The following is a 16,029-nucleotide window of genomic DNA, read 5'->3' as shown; positions in this document are numbered from 1 at the left end:
TGTGAATTCCGATGGATTTTATCGGCAAAGCATCAATTTTTCATAAAACATGTTGAAATGACAAGCTTTCATTTTTTTTGGCTGTAATCGTTAAATAAGCTTGTCATAAGTTTCGATTATTCCGATATAAGACTAATCTAATAATTTCAGAACACCCCCAAATGTCTTTATGTTAAAGTAACACGGTGGTTTAGACAAGTCCCCTTTCTTTACTGCATTTCTTCATGAATATTCAAGATCCCTGAATTTTCATTGCTTTTTTCCTCTGCCAAAACAAGAAAGCCCTTAGGTCACTTTATCATTGACATATAACTTTTCTTTGCACTGGTATGCTGGATTATGGATTTTTCTGCAATAAACTTTGAAGGATTTGTTAGGAACAGCATAATGTTTTTCCTTGAAACCCCTAAGTTGTGTGATTTTGAAAGAATGATCATTTGGGAATCGCTGCTAGTTGTGTGCTTATATTGATACTAATGCCAGCTATAGTTTAATACAAATCGGATTCACAGGTACATCAGGGTTGAATGCATTGTTGTTCGAACCTGAAAGTCCCAGTAGGATCCAAAAAAAAAAGAGCATTACAAAAAAAAAAAAAAAAACGGAAGAGAACTGAGATACGAGAACCGCTGTAATTTGTAAATAAATTCCTATCGCTGATGACGCAGGGCAACATTCTTAATCACCATGGTAATACCAAAACAACGCGGCGATTTCATTGATATCCAAAAATCATCCAACTGAAGAGAAAAAGCTCATTTGTAAACATTGCGAAATGGAGACATCTACATACCGGTTTTGCTCGCCTTTCATCTTTTGATTGCTAGACCGGGCTTCTAACATATAGTTTTGAAAAAAAGGAAGTTGTTTCTTTTACGGAAAATGAAAACTTCGAGTGGTAAGGGTGAATTTTATCAGTGCGGCATATGGCTGCGTACCTTTTTAAAGACTTTTTGCACACAGGTACAAGTGGTTTAGGTACAGGTGCGGACAAGGTACCTAAACAAGTTTCGTCAATTATCGAAAGTTGTACATGTATGATGTAGCAAACTGGTGGCAAATTGTCAAAGTTGTCATCCTGCAGAGGCATTGTACCCATACGCTGTGATAATAACTTCACTGAAAGATCACGCCCGAAGGCTAGTTGCAAAGTAAAACAGTGATATGCAGAATTGAATACTTAAACAAACAAAGAATGAAAATGAAATAGATAAGTTAAAAAAGAAACCTATTTCTGCTTAAACAATTTGAATGAATGAATGAATGAGTGAGTGAGCAAGTGAGTGAGTGAATGAATGAATGAATCAATGAATCGATGAACGAATGAATCAATGAATCAATGAACGAACGAGGGGTTTGACTTTCCGTATGCAATGGGAGATGAATTGTCCAACATTTTCGTAGATAAACAGATTGGACGACTCAAGTATATATATATACGAAGATGTTTTTGTTGGTCGTTTAGTGTGAAAAGCTTGGAAAGATTTCCAGGAATAATTTACTTCTTCTCTGATAACGAAAGGGTATCTATTCATGTTTCGGTTTTGGTAGCGGCACTTTTTGGGTGCCTTTTATGGCAAGGATCAAAATATGTCAGAAAGAAGAGTTTTAAAGACTTCAATACTGCAACTGCCAATAGATATTGCAAGAAGTGAACTACCACTATCATTGCTACAACACTTAACAACTTGAAATAAAAGCTACTACCATTTCTATAATAGAACCTACGTACACGTAAAGAAAAAAACTACCACGTGCTAAATATTGCCACAGTTTACCACATGAACTTGAAGTAAAACTGCTACAATCGCTACCGTAATAACGATACATTACACAAAGTATTGAAGAATTCTGGCGCAAAACAGCGGCTGCGACTATTCGGCCACAGAAACCATTTCGTCGGAAACAGACTTCCTTCGTTCATCCCCGTTAACCGCGGTAACAACCGAACCTGGTGTGTTACGCCGTGTGTTACGCCGAATGGCGGTTATACCGGCTATATAGATACAGATACAGATACAGAACCGCCCTGCTTGCTTCCTGAGTCGTCCATAACGGACTCCTCGGGCCCGGGTGTTTCGGTCCCTTTCGGGGTAGTGGCGTGAGGACCATCCGCGGCGGCCTCTGGTAGCGAAGAGGCCGCGGAGCAAGTCGCTTCGCTACGGTCGGAGTTTGGCAGAGGGAAAGGGCTTCCCTGATCAGTGAGGACCCTAACCGACACGGAATCATCTAGAATAGTTTCCTTCAGTTCATCTTTGCCATACATTTTGGAAACGGGGCCCCCACTAGCCGCGTTGTCGCTTCTATAGGTACCAGGCGTGCTATCTCGGGTTTCTGTACGGTCACCACTGACATACTTGTCGCACAGCTTACTCACACCGTACGGGACAGCTTCCGAAGAGTCAGAAGCGTCTGACTCGCACAAGCTGTCGTGATCGCGGAGGTGACCTTCAGCGTACGGTGTGATCTCATCGTCTTCGACATCGTACGTTATGGCGTACGGGGCAATCTGGTCATCTGGGTCGCCACTGTTTGCACCTGCATTGTCGTAGACTACGGCATAAGGGACGATCGCGCTCGACCCAGAAGGCAATCGTGCCACGCCTTCTCGGGGCTCTATTGCCTGTTCTGCTGCTGACTTGTTCTCTAGCCCTGCTGCCCATTTGACCCCAGTGGTATACTCCCATGCTACCCTCGTGAGTATCATCAAAACAGCGGCCAAAGAAGCCAGCACAATCAGCCATGTAGACTCGGAAACGTACGTTTGGCTATGGTTGCCCGGAAGCAAGACAATGTAGGACATGGGTGTAGACAGAGGCTGTGTGTCGGCTGTTGCTGGTCGTGTGTGGTTTGCGGGTTGTGTCAGTAACTGTAGTGTAGTGAAAGGTTGTGAGAAGTGTAAGCCCTCCCCCCCGTCGAAGTGTGCAGTATAAGAACCGGCTCCTGAGATCGCCGAACAGCTGAGGTTCCAGAAAGAGAAGTTACTGGCGGTGCTGAGCCAAAGAGAGAAGCTTGACTTCCCCATGTAGTTAGAACATTTTTCTTGTTTCCTGGACCCCCGATTTTCGCTCGGGTTTCTTTCTTTCCTACATTTCACCCACCCCTTAGCCCTTATGTAGGTCCCCACTCTCACAGTTAGGTTGCCTATTGCCAGACTAGCGTGTGTCGTCGTGTTTGTGTTGTACATTATGTCCATCGAGTGTTCTGACCCATTGGCAAAGACCCAGGACACTTGGGGCAGGTCCTCCCAGTACACGTTACCAACAACTTTGTATTCTCGGGACTCGTGATTTTGCTCTACGCTTACAATCTCCACAAACGGTGCCGGGCAGGGAAGGGAGCTGACATTCACCTGTACAGGAGGCCATTCCATCAGGGACGAAGCGGGACACACTGTTGGTAAGGATATTTCTGAGTGCCTAGGACGCCTCCTTGACGCTTTCCAGCGCTTCCACAACTGTTCATACAGCCCAATGTTCGCACACGTACAGCGCAGGGGATTGTCCAGCAATAGAACATCCCACCTCAACTCTCCCCTCCCCGGATACGCAGCGGCTATAGCATTTCCCTTCAGATTCAGTTTGAATATATCTGCTGATTTGAACCAAAGCCCTGACAGAAAAGTAAGCTTGTTGCACGCCAAGTCTAGAACACCCAGTCGCTTGTTCGAGTGGAACGCGCCATCTGCAATCCAAGAGATTTCATTGTACTGCAAGGACAAGCTTTGCATGTTTGCAAGCTCAGCAAACATGTCAACGCTGACTGACTGAAGCTTGTTCTTAACGATATAGACATTTCGTACAGACCGCGTTCCCTGCAGTACCCCAGGCGCTATGTACCAGATAGAATTTGCACTTACGTCCAGCCAGTCCAGCTGTAGTCCACGCAGCATGCCGGGTGCCATCGTCAGGATCTGGTTGTCCACGAGATAGAGGGACAGCAGCAGCGGTAAGCCGTCAAAGGCACCTGCCTATAATGTAAATGTCGAGTTTTAGACTATTTATGAGAGAACTATGTTGGAGAAAACCCGACTGTTGATAGACTGAGAACACTCGGCCTTTGACAAGCTAGACAATATGCGGATGTGGAATGCTATTATAACTAGAAAGGCCGACATTTGCTTGGGTGCAAATACAGCATATTTCAGCCATACCCATTCCCACGCAACATTGGACTGTTCCAAGTCACCCCTGCGCAAAAATTAACTGTAAGTTATCCCCAAAAGAGAACTAATGTTGTGAATTGATTCCAGGTCAAAACAGAGCTTGCCCAATATGCCCCGGGCCCATATGGAAGAATATAATATTCCACAGGAGCGCCTATGCATAACTGATTGGTTTTTAGAATTGCGGCAGCTCCTATTTTTCCGAGAGTGAAAAAAAGCGCATCTTCCATTCAGAATATTTTCATCATGAAATTACATGACGCCATTCAACAATTTCCACTTCGATAACTAGGTCTAAGTACCGCCATAATCTCTTTGTGATGTAGGTACATTTATTATTGCAGTGAACTTTTTTTAATCAAGTAGGGCATACGTTTTAATAATTGACAAGCAGGTACAGGTACTGTGTAGTAGGAGTGTTGTTTTTTTCAAGCTAAAAACTTCAATCTTCTTCTTGTTTTGTATGAGCCATTACATAAACGGAGACGTCTCGAATTTTTCCAAGAATTTTACCACCCTGTCGCTTCATTTCTTTTCTGAAAAATCTCAGGACCAACAAGTTGATTTGGCTTTATCTATATATTTCTTTTTCCTTCGAATTCTTTGTTAAGTATATGCCCTGCATACCACTGTTAAATTGTTTTACTTTGTATGCAATCAGCCATCGGACGTAATCTTGTCTGAGTGTTATAATTTCCTGCTCGTAGCGTGCGAGACCTGGAGGATAGGAGTTTCTACCTTGTTCGGGGGTTTCTTTTCGGAGGTCAGTGGTGATACTCTGGTACTAAGAGTCTTTTATTGGGCTCAAACTCTGGCAGTTTAAAGTTACTTACAATTTGAATGTACAAAGTTTACGTAAAAAAAGAACAACAACACTAGAAGTACCTACATTTGTTCGGGAAAAAATACATGCATTCTCGCCACTGTCAAACTTACGTGTCATCATAGATCAGAACTAAACGCAAACTGTTTTCTGCCAAGTAACATTTTCTCGATTGTCTCAACTAACCTCCAAAGTCAAATCTGGCGAAAATGATTGATAGTGCCATGCGAAATGTTGGTAAATTCATCAACACAGACTTGTATTCTAACGTTCAATGCACGCGTACCGTCCGCTGCCGCTCAAATGACCCTGTCTGAACTCCAAATCCTCGCAAACTACAATTTCAAACCGGGCACAGGGTAACATATGGCCACTGTGTGGCCCTGTAAGGCTGTAATATGCATCTGTTTGTGTATATACTGGATTGCAAGGCCCCGCTTATGAATATTAACTAGCATTCGCCTTTCTCGTCGCTGATTGGCTGGCGTCCATAAAGTAATTAACTCTCACTCTCCCCAGACCGCTGGCACCTGGCACGTGTGGGCTCTGGGGTCACGGGAGTTCACGGGAGAAGGCCGAAAGAAAACCAATTTACCCTCAGAAAAGTGCAGAAATTAACAATTTGAGATTGTTTTATGCCAAAAATTTTACTTGGATCATTTTACCAACTATATAATGCCTATCTACACCAAATTTCAGGTCATTCCATTGTAATTCAAGGGTACAGGGGGCCAAAATATACCGTTTTGGTCAAAACGTGACCTTTAAACTTCAATAAAATCATTTTAGAGGCAGATATGTAAAAAATGAGAAAAAGCACCTCGGTATTGACCTACTCTACCCTTGTGCCAAATTTCAGGTCATTCGGTCCCGGAACGACGGAGATGAATCGATTTGAAGATTTGACAGGAGAAAGAAACATTACAAATACAATATATTTCACCATACCATATATGGTATGGCTGAAATATAATAATTAATTAGATAGATTACATTGCAGTTTATATACATGCAGCATAAGACCAAAGGACTATAAACATGCAAAATATACATACTACAAACAAAAAGTAAAGATACTTTATCAGTATACTGTAGCTCGAGATCCAAGAAGATCTTTTACGCATTAGGTTCGTGCTAAAATCTTACCTCCAGACAGGTTATGTTGTTGCCCAACAGCAGCAGGGTCTTGAGGCCCTCCATCCCCTCAAACGTGCCGCTTCTCAGGGTCTGAAGGTTGCTCTGCCAGATGACCAGGGTCTCCACCTGTGGAAGCTTAGCAAGAGCCCCTGCCTCTATGGTCGTTATGTTACAGTTTACCAGCCATAGACTACAGTCTCTACCGCATGGCATCTTTGAGATAGCAGTGGCGTCATCTGTAGTCATTGTGTCAACGTTGTTATCGGCTATGACAAGTAAGGTGACGTCCTGTTGGGAGGGACTTAAAGTGACGCTCTGGACTTCACCAGTGACAGAGCTACCTGACACACTTCCGTTATTTGCACAGTCGTAACAGGACTTGAAGGATGGGTACATGCGGTTGTACTTAAAAGGCCCTCCGTAACCATAAACATACTGGTCTCTGTTCCACCTGGACTCATAGCCGGCAATGTCATACCGGTACTTTGATCCACCATTACGGCTGTCCCCAACACTACATCTCAGCGGTGATACATTCTGACAGTGTTGCCAGTCCCCTGCCTCTACACACGGCACTACCAAACGTACTACAACCAACACTAGATAGAACCTCGCCACCCATTTTACAGCCATAGTGAAAATACTCGATTCTCAAATGGTCCGATGGTATTCACGAAATCTGTTCCTCAATAGCCACCACCAGAACGACTATCACCCAAACTCTAAAGACCAACAAATATCCTCAATCCTGTACAGACTATACCACAGTACCTGTACCACAGTGATGTCCGCTCGGGCCAGACGTTAGCGCCAACTCTGGCAGGCCTGAGAATGTGGTCATTTGTACAGGAGAATGTGTTTATCCAGCCTGAGTGGAATTAGCTTATAATATTCAGCATTTTGTCGTCAAACCTTTGATCTGTTTCTGCATTTTTTCCGACAGAGCAAAATTACTGTCCCTGTCCTAATTACCAACTGGAGAAATGTTTCTTTCTTTGAAGTTTTTGTTTGCTCACAGCTGCTCCATTTTTTGACTGGTAGATTGAAAAAAAATACTAATTTCATCTGCACCTGGATCAGAAATGGACACTTGCGGAAAATAAAGTTTTATGGAGGCTACTCAGTTTATCAATACTTACAAACAATTCGGTCTCTACAATTGGAAAAGATTCAGATATTTACTTCCGGACGTTTCAAGTGACAGCCGTCATAACCCCCCCCCCCCCGCATCGAAATGACTGTGACTTAATCATATATTATTCCACTCTTCTGCAAGTTGCACTTAAATATTAGATAAACCTGGTGTGGTATGCAATGATGTGGCTTATACCCCCTTTCTAGCCTCTATCAGGCTCCATTCTTTTAATGGCAAAACAGCAGAAATTGCCCAAAATAAACAGATAATACCCTAAATGCATTTAAGTTCGCGGGGATTTACTTTCGCGTTAGCGGGAAAATGGAGTGTTTGCAGTGACTTCAATTTCGTGGTAGCACGATAGACTGTAGCCACATACTGTAATGGAAAAATGTTCATGGTGATTTTAAGTTTGCGGTGAATTGGTCACCGCAAAAGCCACGAATATAAAACCACCGCAAACGTTTCAGCATTTACAGTATTCCCAGAGGAGTAAGCTAGCAAAAAGTTTACTTTAAATGCATTTAAGTTCGCAGGGATCTAATTTCGCAGTAGCGGGAAAAGGATTGTTCGCGGTAGCACTATGCAAGGTAGTCTCTTACTGCCATGGAAATGCGGAAATGTTCGCAGTGGTTTTAAGTTTGCGGTGAAGTTGCCACCGCAAAAACAGAACCACCGCAAACTTTTCTGCATTTACAATAGTTGGTAACACATGTCGACTACTGTACCTACAAGTCTTCAACTGTACTTTCCAGTGACATGTGCAGCCTGGTAGAGGTTACTCCATCTCATTAGATAATGCAAGTGCTGTTGAGACCAAGTACCGAAAGATCGCTTAATGTCGACTGACATTGACAAAGAATGAATTGTAAGTTTTATTTTGTGTTTTGTGTATTTCTTTTACATCATATTTAAGCATCATGAATCATAGTCCAATCATATCACACAAATCCAGTTTTGGTCCGTCAGTGACGGCCGTCTGGTGGAAAATTAAATGGTGCCTGACTACTGTAAATGCATTTAAGTTTTCTGCACTATCCCAAACGTAGTGTTATCGCTGCAAAAGCGCCACCTACATCGGCTACATGTAGCGGCGAGAAGCAAAACTCCAGTCAGAAGCTTCATTTCATCGAAATGTCAGTAGGTGAGAAAAACTTGTTGTGTAAAAAAAACTCTTATGTCGTAGTCCCATAGCCATTTCAAAGCCGTAGGGGCATGCATGGTAGGCTGTTTTGCCCTTTGTTTATAGGGCATAGTATTGGAAGGCGGAGCCCATCCCTTTCCTTCCACTGCCTTTTACTTCCCCAACCAAAGTCAGGTATCCATTTTTACACCTGGGTGGAATGAGGAAAGTCCTCTTAAGTACCTTTCCCAAGAGCACATGGTTGTTAGCATGACAGGGTTTGAACCCAGGACCTCTGGCTTCTGGGCCAAGCACCCTGTAGTTACGCCACACTTCGACTTCCTTTCTCCATGTCTTAGACAATATCCGCTGTCTTTTCTACAGTTCTCCCGAACGATGCCTCCTTCTGTAGTCTTCGTATCCTCTGCTGTTTCTCTTCTTTCTGTTCTTCTTCCAACTTTTCATCCAGTATTTCTCTGATTTTTCCCTTCATTTCGTCCAGTCCTTGTTTCTCTTTGGCAGAAATCTGGAAGATGTCGTCGAATTGTACTTGTCTTCTTGGCCTCATGTCTTTGGGAAGCTCCCTCACTGCATCTGGAGATGAAGAGGGAAATCAGAATGTGTTTTGTCATGAATATTAGTTAATGTAAAAAAAAATACAAACAAAAAGGTCATAGTCCCATCGCCTCTTTGAGACTAGGTGCAGTGGGTTGTTGTCCACTGTACATGCGTCTAGGGCACAGTATTGTAAGGCAAGCCCATCCCCCTCCTTCCCTGCCTTTACCTCCCAAAACTGAAGTCGGACTACCCATTTTCACACCTTGGTGGGGTGAGTAAAGTGATGTTAAGTGCCTTTCCCATGAACATAGTGTCTAACAACAAAACAGGACCATAGCAACAAAACTGCAGAAAAGAAGAGACCACATACATGAAATGCTTCCGAAAGATTCTAGGGACCACAATAAGAAATGGCATCTCTAACACCGAAGTACAATATCGAGTCAAGCAAAATATTGGTCCATATGAAGACCTCCTAACCACAGTAAATTCATTCATTCATTCATTCATTCATTCATTCATCCATCCATTGATCCATCAATCCATCCATCCATTCATTCTGTGGGACCCCAACACTTTAATAAGAGATAGATAAGATCTTAATTACAACAGACCTTCAAAGTTGTCAAGTTTGTCTAACAGCTCCTCCGCCTTGTCCCCTGCACCTTCGATGTCCATCTTGTTGATTGCCAACACGGCAGGCTTGTCGACAAGGTCGGTCTTGTACAATTCCAACTCCTGTGGGAAAAAACAAAACAGCAATGAGCAATTAAACTGTTGTTAGTGGAAAACAACCCTTTGGTGCATAATTAACGGTTGATTGGAAACTGGGCATTATAACACTACTTTCGAAAGTAAAAATGTGTGTTTCAGCATGTTAAAAGAAGCATTTTCACAGTAAGATAACCATTAAAAAATGAAAATTAGCGCAAATTGTCCTTGCTTTGCAAGGTTTTTGCAAATTATAGAGGGGTGGCACATTATGCTAAAATGCACTCGTTAGAACCCTGATTTGCATTACCTTCATGAGCAGAGCCACAGTTTCGAATGCTGTCCTGTGAGGGTGCTTCATGGACAGGATAAACCCATGGACGTCAACCTGAGAGGTGGTACAGAGGTTTGTGGTTAGGGTGGTTGAGTTGGTATGTAAAGGTTCATGCAAATCCCTCAAGCTTTGCCCTTAAAAGAAATAGAAAGAAGGTGACAGGCGCTATGTACAGTTTTTGCAGGTTCAATGTATCAGGGAAATTCCACTAGCTCTAGTCGCCTGAGTCAGCGCCAAATAGCAACCGCTCCAGACCCTTGCGACAGTCGTACTGAGGTAACCAGAGTTAGCGCCGAATGGCAGTTGCTCCAGACCCTTGTAATTCAGCCCAGGTATTGTAAGCTCCTCATCAGCTCTACCACCCACCCAATAACAATAGCGATGAAAGCTTCTTGCTTAAACCGGCGTATCTACAGTGCTTTGCAGCGGCGCCCCCTATGATCCGTACCATGAACAGCAGCAGCTTTTAAGCAAGGAGCTTTCAATTGAAGGAGAGAGAACAAATTACTTTCCTTTGTTCCTACAGTACATGTATGTTCGTAGCAATGAAAGCTCCTTGCTTAAACTGGCTTATGTACTGTGTAACTGCTATAATTCCCTACCATGAACAGCAGCAGCTTGGTTCTCTCCACGTGCCTGAGGAAGTGGTGCCCCATCCCTGCATTGTGATGAGCGCCCTCTATCAGCCCTGGCAGATCTGCAAGGGACACCTGGGAAGGAATTTCAAAATGTAGCATCAATGTATTTTATCATTGAAGTGGGAAAGAAAGAATTGAAGAAACCATGGAAGGACAAAATCTACCTTCACGTTGGATTGACAACATAAGGGACTTCCACCTCCTCGAATTACTCATTATGCCATAAGCGTCAAAATCTTGCCAATCACCAAAAATTTCTTCACTTCAAACCCTTTACTGTGTAGAATTTGTCTTTTTGTCCATGCCGAATGAGTTTTACGCACTTTCAATGATTATGCAGCTCCAGATGACTAACTGAGGGATGACAGTGTCACAAAAGATGTCGGTTAGCTGAGGAATGAGTCAACAGTACTATTAATAATATTATATACACAGCAAAGATATATTCTCACCCTTCTCAGATCCTGGTACTGAATGATACCGATCTGTGGCCTCATGGTGGTGACTGCAGGAAGTCAACAATGTCAAGTTATGGAAAAAGACAATACAATGCATTTTTCAAAAGGCAGGCTCAAAAAAATTTCTTGCCATGATAAGACATGCAATTAAGTCATGCAATTAAGCAGCTTCTACTGTACATCATCCGCCAAAAAAAGACTTATACATGTAGCTGTAAGAACACCAGAACCAGACCAGAACACTTACAAGGGTAGTCTGCTATCTTAGGGTCTGCTGAGGAAACTGCCTTCAGCAGGGTGGACTTGCCAGCATTGGGGAACCTGGAAACACAAAAGAAACTGAAAACAGGGTTGAACAAGTTTTCTAAAATTCACTTGTCCTTTCGGGCAAGCGCATAAAAAATTTTACTTGCCCGAATGAATTTTTTACTTGCCCAGAATTCAAATGTCACTTTTATATGCCTATTCACTTCCACCACAATGGTTGGCGCAATGGTCAGCACAACGCTAGCACTGATGGTTGGCGCAATGGTCGGCGCAATGGTCTGCACCGGTCGGCGCAATGGTCGGCGCAATGGTCGGCGCAATGGTCGGCGCAATGGTCTGCACCGGTTGGCACAATGGTCGGCGCAATGGTTGGCACAATGGTTGGCGCAATGGTCGGCGCAATGGTCGGCGCAATGGTCGGCGCAATGGTCGATTCAATGGTCGGCACAATGGTCGGCGCAATGGTCGGCGCAATGGTCGGCACAATGGTTGGCGCAATGGTCGGCACAATGGTCGGCGCAATGGTCGGCACAATGGTTGGCGCAATGGTCGGCACAATGGTCGGCGCAATGGTCAGCGCAATGGTTGGCGCAATGGTCGGCGCAATGGTCGGTGCAATGGTTGGTACAATGGTCGGCGCAATGGTCGGCACAATGGTTGGTGCAATGGTCAGCGCAATGGTTGGCACAATGGTCTGCAATGGTCAGTGCAATGGTTGGTACAATGGTCATTACTGGTCGGCACAATGGTTGGCACAATGGTCTGCAATGGTCGGCGCAATGGTTGGCACAATGGTTGGCACAATGGTCATTACTGGTCAGCACAATGGTTGGCGCAACGGTCAGTACTGGTTGGCACAATGGTTGGCACAATGGTGGGCACAATGGTGGGCACAATGGTTGGCGCAATGGTCGATACAATGCCAGCACTGATGGTTAGCACAATCAAATACACAGTTATAACACCAGACAGGCTCAACAGTTACACAGACCAAAGTACACATCTCGAACAGGCCAACGAACGTTTGCTTTCAGAGCGGTTTCTATCTACAATTCCCTTAATCCAACAACAACTTCACAAACCACTCTGAATTCATTCAAGCGAGCTTTACAATCTGACCTCTGACCAACGACCTCGAATCTGGTTTGAAAATTAGCTTGATTTCGTTTATTTATGTACTGTTATGTTCTATTCATATGATTATTGTTGTGATGAGTTTAGTAATTAACGACTTTGAGTTGTTATTATTTGGGCTAATCGCATTTAAGTTATTATCCATATTTTGATTTAGTCACGTTTTATGTTATATGATTATCGTTATCTTTATGTTTATGTCCATTATGTTCATTTGGGCTCCCTTGGAAATCAGTTTTATCAAAACTGTAGGGACTACCCTGAAAGATTAATAAATAAATAAAAAAAACAATGGTCGGCAGACTCAGCACAATGATCGGTACAAGGGTCAGCATTGATGGTTAGCATGTAAACATTGTGCAAGAGAATTGTATTCGCAGTGAAGCAGCCATCGCAAAAACGGTGAACATGAAACCACCGCGAACATTTCTGCATTTACAGTAAATTATATTTAATAAATACTCACCCCACCAGTCCTATGTCAGAGATGAGTTTGAGCTCCAGGGTGACACTGCGGATCTGTCCCTTCTTGGGGTGGAAGTCGGACCAGTGAGCCCCGCCCGCCCCGCCCTTAGCAACCGTCGCCTGGTCACCCGGCTGGTTCAGGGTAGCTGGGGACATACAGGAATCTTTTTAATTAGGTGGTTTATAGCCTGATTAAATCTCGCTTATAGCAGCCCGCCAAACATCCAATGGCCTACTGCAGGGAGGGGCCAGTTACAGCCCCCAACAGCAGAGTTTGTGTTATGCAGACTAGGTGGTTTATTGATTTGATTAATGAATGTATGGATGTTTGTATGGATGGTATCGTCTAGGCGAGTGTGTGAAGAAGAAAAAAAGTTGAGGGAAACAGTTGCCTTGATTGTAAAGCCTAAAAGTAGACAGAAAGGCTGAAGTTGAACAAATTATGGTATGATGGTAAACAGAGGACAGTATACCAGGCAAAAAAGTCTTTATTTTTGTTCTTTAACATCTTTTTCTTTTGAATTTAGACTGGTATTCTACCTCATCAGTATCCGATTTCCAGTATTCTTTTTATTTCCAATTTACCGGCCTCTACCAAACGTTACAGAGGTTATATCCCCTAAAAGAACTTCAATACAACAACATGAAGAAAATATGGAACTATAACCCTTACCGATAACCTGTTTTGTGTCGGTGAGTAGAGTAATACCAGTCGGAACCTCCACTGTCAGGTTGTGCCCCTTGTCCCCCTGAATGGCTCGTCTCCTACAAAACAAGAAAAATCTGTTACACAAAAAATTTCATTGATAGCACTGGTGCATTGTTTTTACCACAAGTCCAAATAAACAATCATTAATTTCCATATCCATATTCTTGCTTAGATTTGTATCAGCGACTTGTAAACTAAAGTAGGAGAATGTAGTATAATTTCATATATACTTAGTTGCATCAGGGCTGTCTCCAGCTCTCATTTTTTTCCGTTCCACTAAATAATTGTTTGGTAGCCCATGTTGTAAATTTTCCTTGTTGAATCTGTCACTACAAGCCTACAACAAATTCATCAATAAGACTTTTTGAAAGCAAATTTCCGTCCTGGGGTAAGGGACGGTCCTGAAGACAGCCTTTACCAGAATACAGGGTTGTAGCCAGCCTGAAATCATTTTCTGTCCTCTCCATTTTGAATCTAATTGAGTACCCAAGGCGCAAGACATCACACCAAATGCGCGACGTTCCTAGAGGGATCAGGGGGCATGCTCCCCCAAGAAATTTGAAATATAGACCCTCTAAAATGCTATTTCCTGCATTTTGACGGATAAATTTTGCTGGTAAACTAAGCCGTTCGATGGCATCTGTTTGGGTGAATTTCACAAGGGAAACAGTTTTACATATTGATTTTGTCCATCACAGAGAACGGAATGGGTAATTTTCCGTACCCAGCTGCAAAATTACAAGGACGGGCGGGTGCTGGCTACAACCCTGCCAGAATAGCACTATCATGTCATTACATAAATTAGCATAACATACTAATAGTAATTGTACACTTACGAAGCATTGGCGCCAATACCAGCGATGAACCTCTTGTTGGGGGTCGAATCTATGACCTGTTTCAAGGTCATATCCTCCTTGGCAACGAAGATCACATGACCTCCGTCGCCGCCCCTGCCATTGTACTTGGGAAGCCCCATTCCACCGCTGCCCCCTCGGACATACACGCGCAGCTTGTCGACGAAGCCGCGCTTCTGTGATGGGAGAGAAAATTTTTTTAAAAACTTTTCAGATGTGCATACATGTATTGTGTCAGAATGGCTGAGTAAATAGGCTAGTGGACATGAGATCGAGAGGTCTTGAAAGTGTTCAATTCCTGGCTAGACAATGTGTCTTGCAGCTTTTTGTTTAAATTTTGAGGGCTGCCTGCACAGCCATATAATAAGCACATACTCTACCATACTGAAGGGACATGGGAGCTACATGTTATTGTATAATGCCAGGCTAAATCCCCGTGCAATGCAAATATGTAAAAATAGCGAGGTAAGCACTGGACTTAACAGTACTTCCAGTGCGGACGACCACTTCAGCACTCAGTCTGGTGTTCCAGTGCTGAGAAAGGAGACTGTTACTTTTGTATTTTTGCCTGTGCAACACCTCTCTATTGTATGGAGAGGGATGGAGTGAAATTAATATGCTGCATTATTTGCTCGTGAGCGGCCGTTCTTTGAACGGCCTATACATGATTTTGTGCTTATATAAAGGTATAAGTCGCGACATAAACTAGTTTTTACACGTTCTTTCCCATTTTTTGTGCTGAAATAACTAGTACTAGTATTAGAGTTAAGACTTTCACTAAGAAATATATATATATATTGTGTTTTCTCATAGTTTAGTGGATGAGCTCAAGATAGCGTCATCAAGATTAACTGTAACATGATGAAACATACATGTAGTTTGGAAAATATGTGCCATAAAAATCATACCCATGATTGAGGGCACTAAAAGGAAGGAAAAAAGAAATATTTTACAAACAAAATTTGCTAAATTTAACGCCCCCCTCCCCCATCCACACGAGAACACAGACCCGATACCTACCCGTGCTGTGGGGGCGCGAAAGAGTATCCTCGTCAGGAACACCATGACTGTTACTGCATCGCCTGCTTTCTGTCCGTAAAAACTGTAGAAATCCCGCAAAAATAACCAGACGTCGAATTTCTATCACATGGACGCCGCCATCTTGGTTACCCAGAAACCTTAGCGGCTGTGGGCCAATGCAAGTCAACTATATGTACTTTGTAATGATGAAACATCCATTTTCGCCTGTTTCAAAGATTAAAAAAAAGATTTTTCAACCATACTCTATATCGTAAAAAGCTGCTTAAAAAAACAAACAAATGTATGCCATGGATAGCAAAACTAAAATATCAGAAAACGAAAAAGTGTTACTAATGTCATAGGGCATTGCATGCAAAGACAAAGATGACGTGAAAGATCAAAAATGAAGAATCTATCGTTCAGTATACAAATGTACTATACTCTTGATTTCATAATGGAGGCAACTTTTCTTTTATTTGCACGCTCACATCAGTTTTT

At 42.9% G+C, this 16,029-nt stretch overlaps 1 protein-coding gene across 1 annotated transcript; it reads right to left on the bottom strand.

Moving 5' to 3' along the window:
- Positions 1-8,111: 8,111 nt before the first annotated feature.
- LOC118424791 (GTP-binding protein 10-like) lies at positions 8,112-15,694 on the bottom strand. Its single transcript, XM_035833568.1, has 10 exons — positions 15,532-15,694; positions 14,494-14,687; positions 13,622-13,713; positions 12,950-13,094; positions 11,330-11,403; positions 11,077-11,129; positions 10,589-10,696; positions 9,963-10,040; positions 9,556-9,679; positions 8,112-8,977 (listed from the first exon to the last, which is right to left on the bottom strand). Exons 1-10 carry the CDS (start codon positions 15,574-15,576, stop codon positions 8,739-8,741), a joined length of 1,152 nt encoding a protein of 383 aa, XP_035689461.1. The 5' UTR covers positions 15,577-15,694; the 3' UTR covers positions 8,112-8,738.
- Positions 15,695-16,029: the final 335 nt, after the last annotated feature.

Source organism: Branchiostoma floridae, chromosome 10, assembly GCF_000003815.2.
Source record: "Branchiostoma floridae strain S238N-H82 chromosome 10, Bfl_VNyyK, whole genome shotgun sequence".
In the NCBI taxonomy this organism is placed as follows: domain Eukaryota; kingdom Metazoa; phylum Chordata; class Leptocardii; order Amphioxiformes; family Branchiostomatidae; genus Branchiostoma; species Branchiostoma floridae.
This window is presented reverse-complemented; position numbering and strand designations above follow the sequence as displayed.

Excerpts from the sequence above, each read along its gene's own strand:
- LOC118424791 (XM_035833568.1), bottom strand. The coding sequence starts at position 15,576 with ATGGTGTTCCTGACGAGGATACTCTTTCGCGCCCCCACAGCACGG. Across the intron at positions 10,697-11,076 it reads AGTACCAGGATCTGAGAAGG|GTGTCCCTTGCAGATCTGCC; the intron begins GTGAGAATATAT and ends ATTCCTTCCCAG. Across the intron at positions 10,041-10,588 it reads CCAAGCTGCTGCTGTTCATG|GTTGACGTCCATGGGTTTAT; the intron begins GTAGGGAATTAT and ends ACCACCTCTCAG.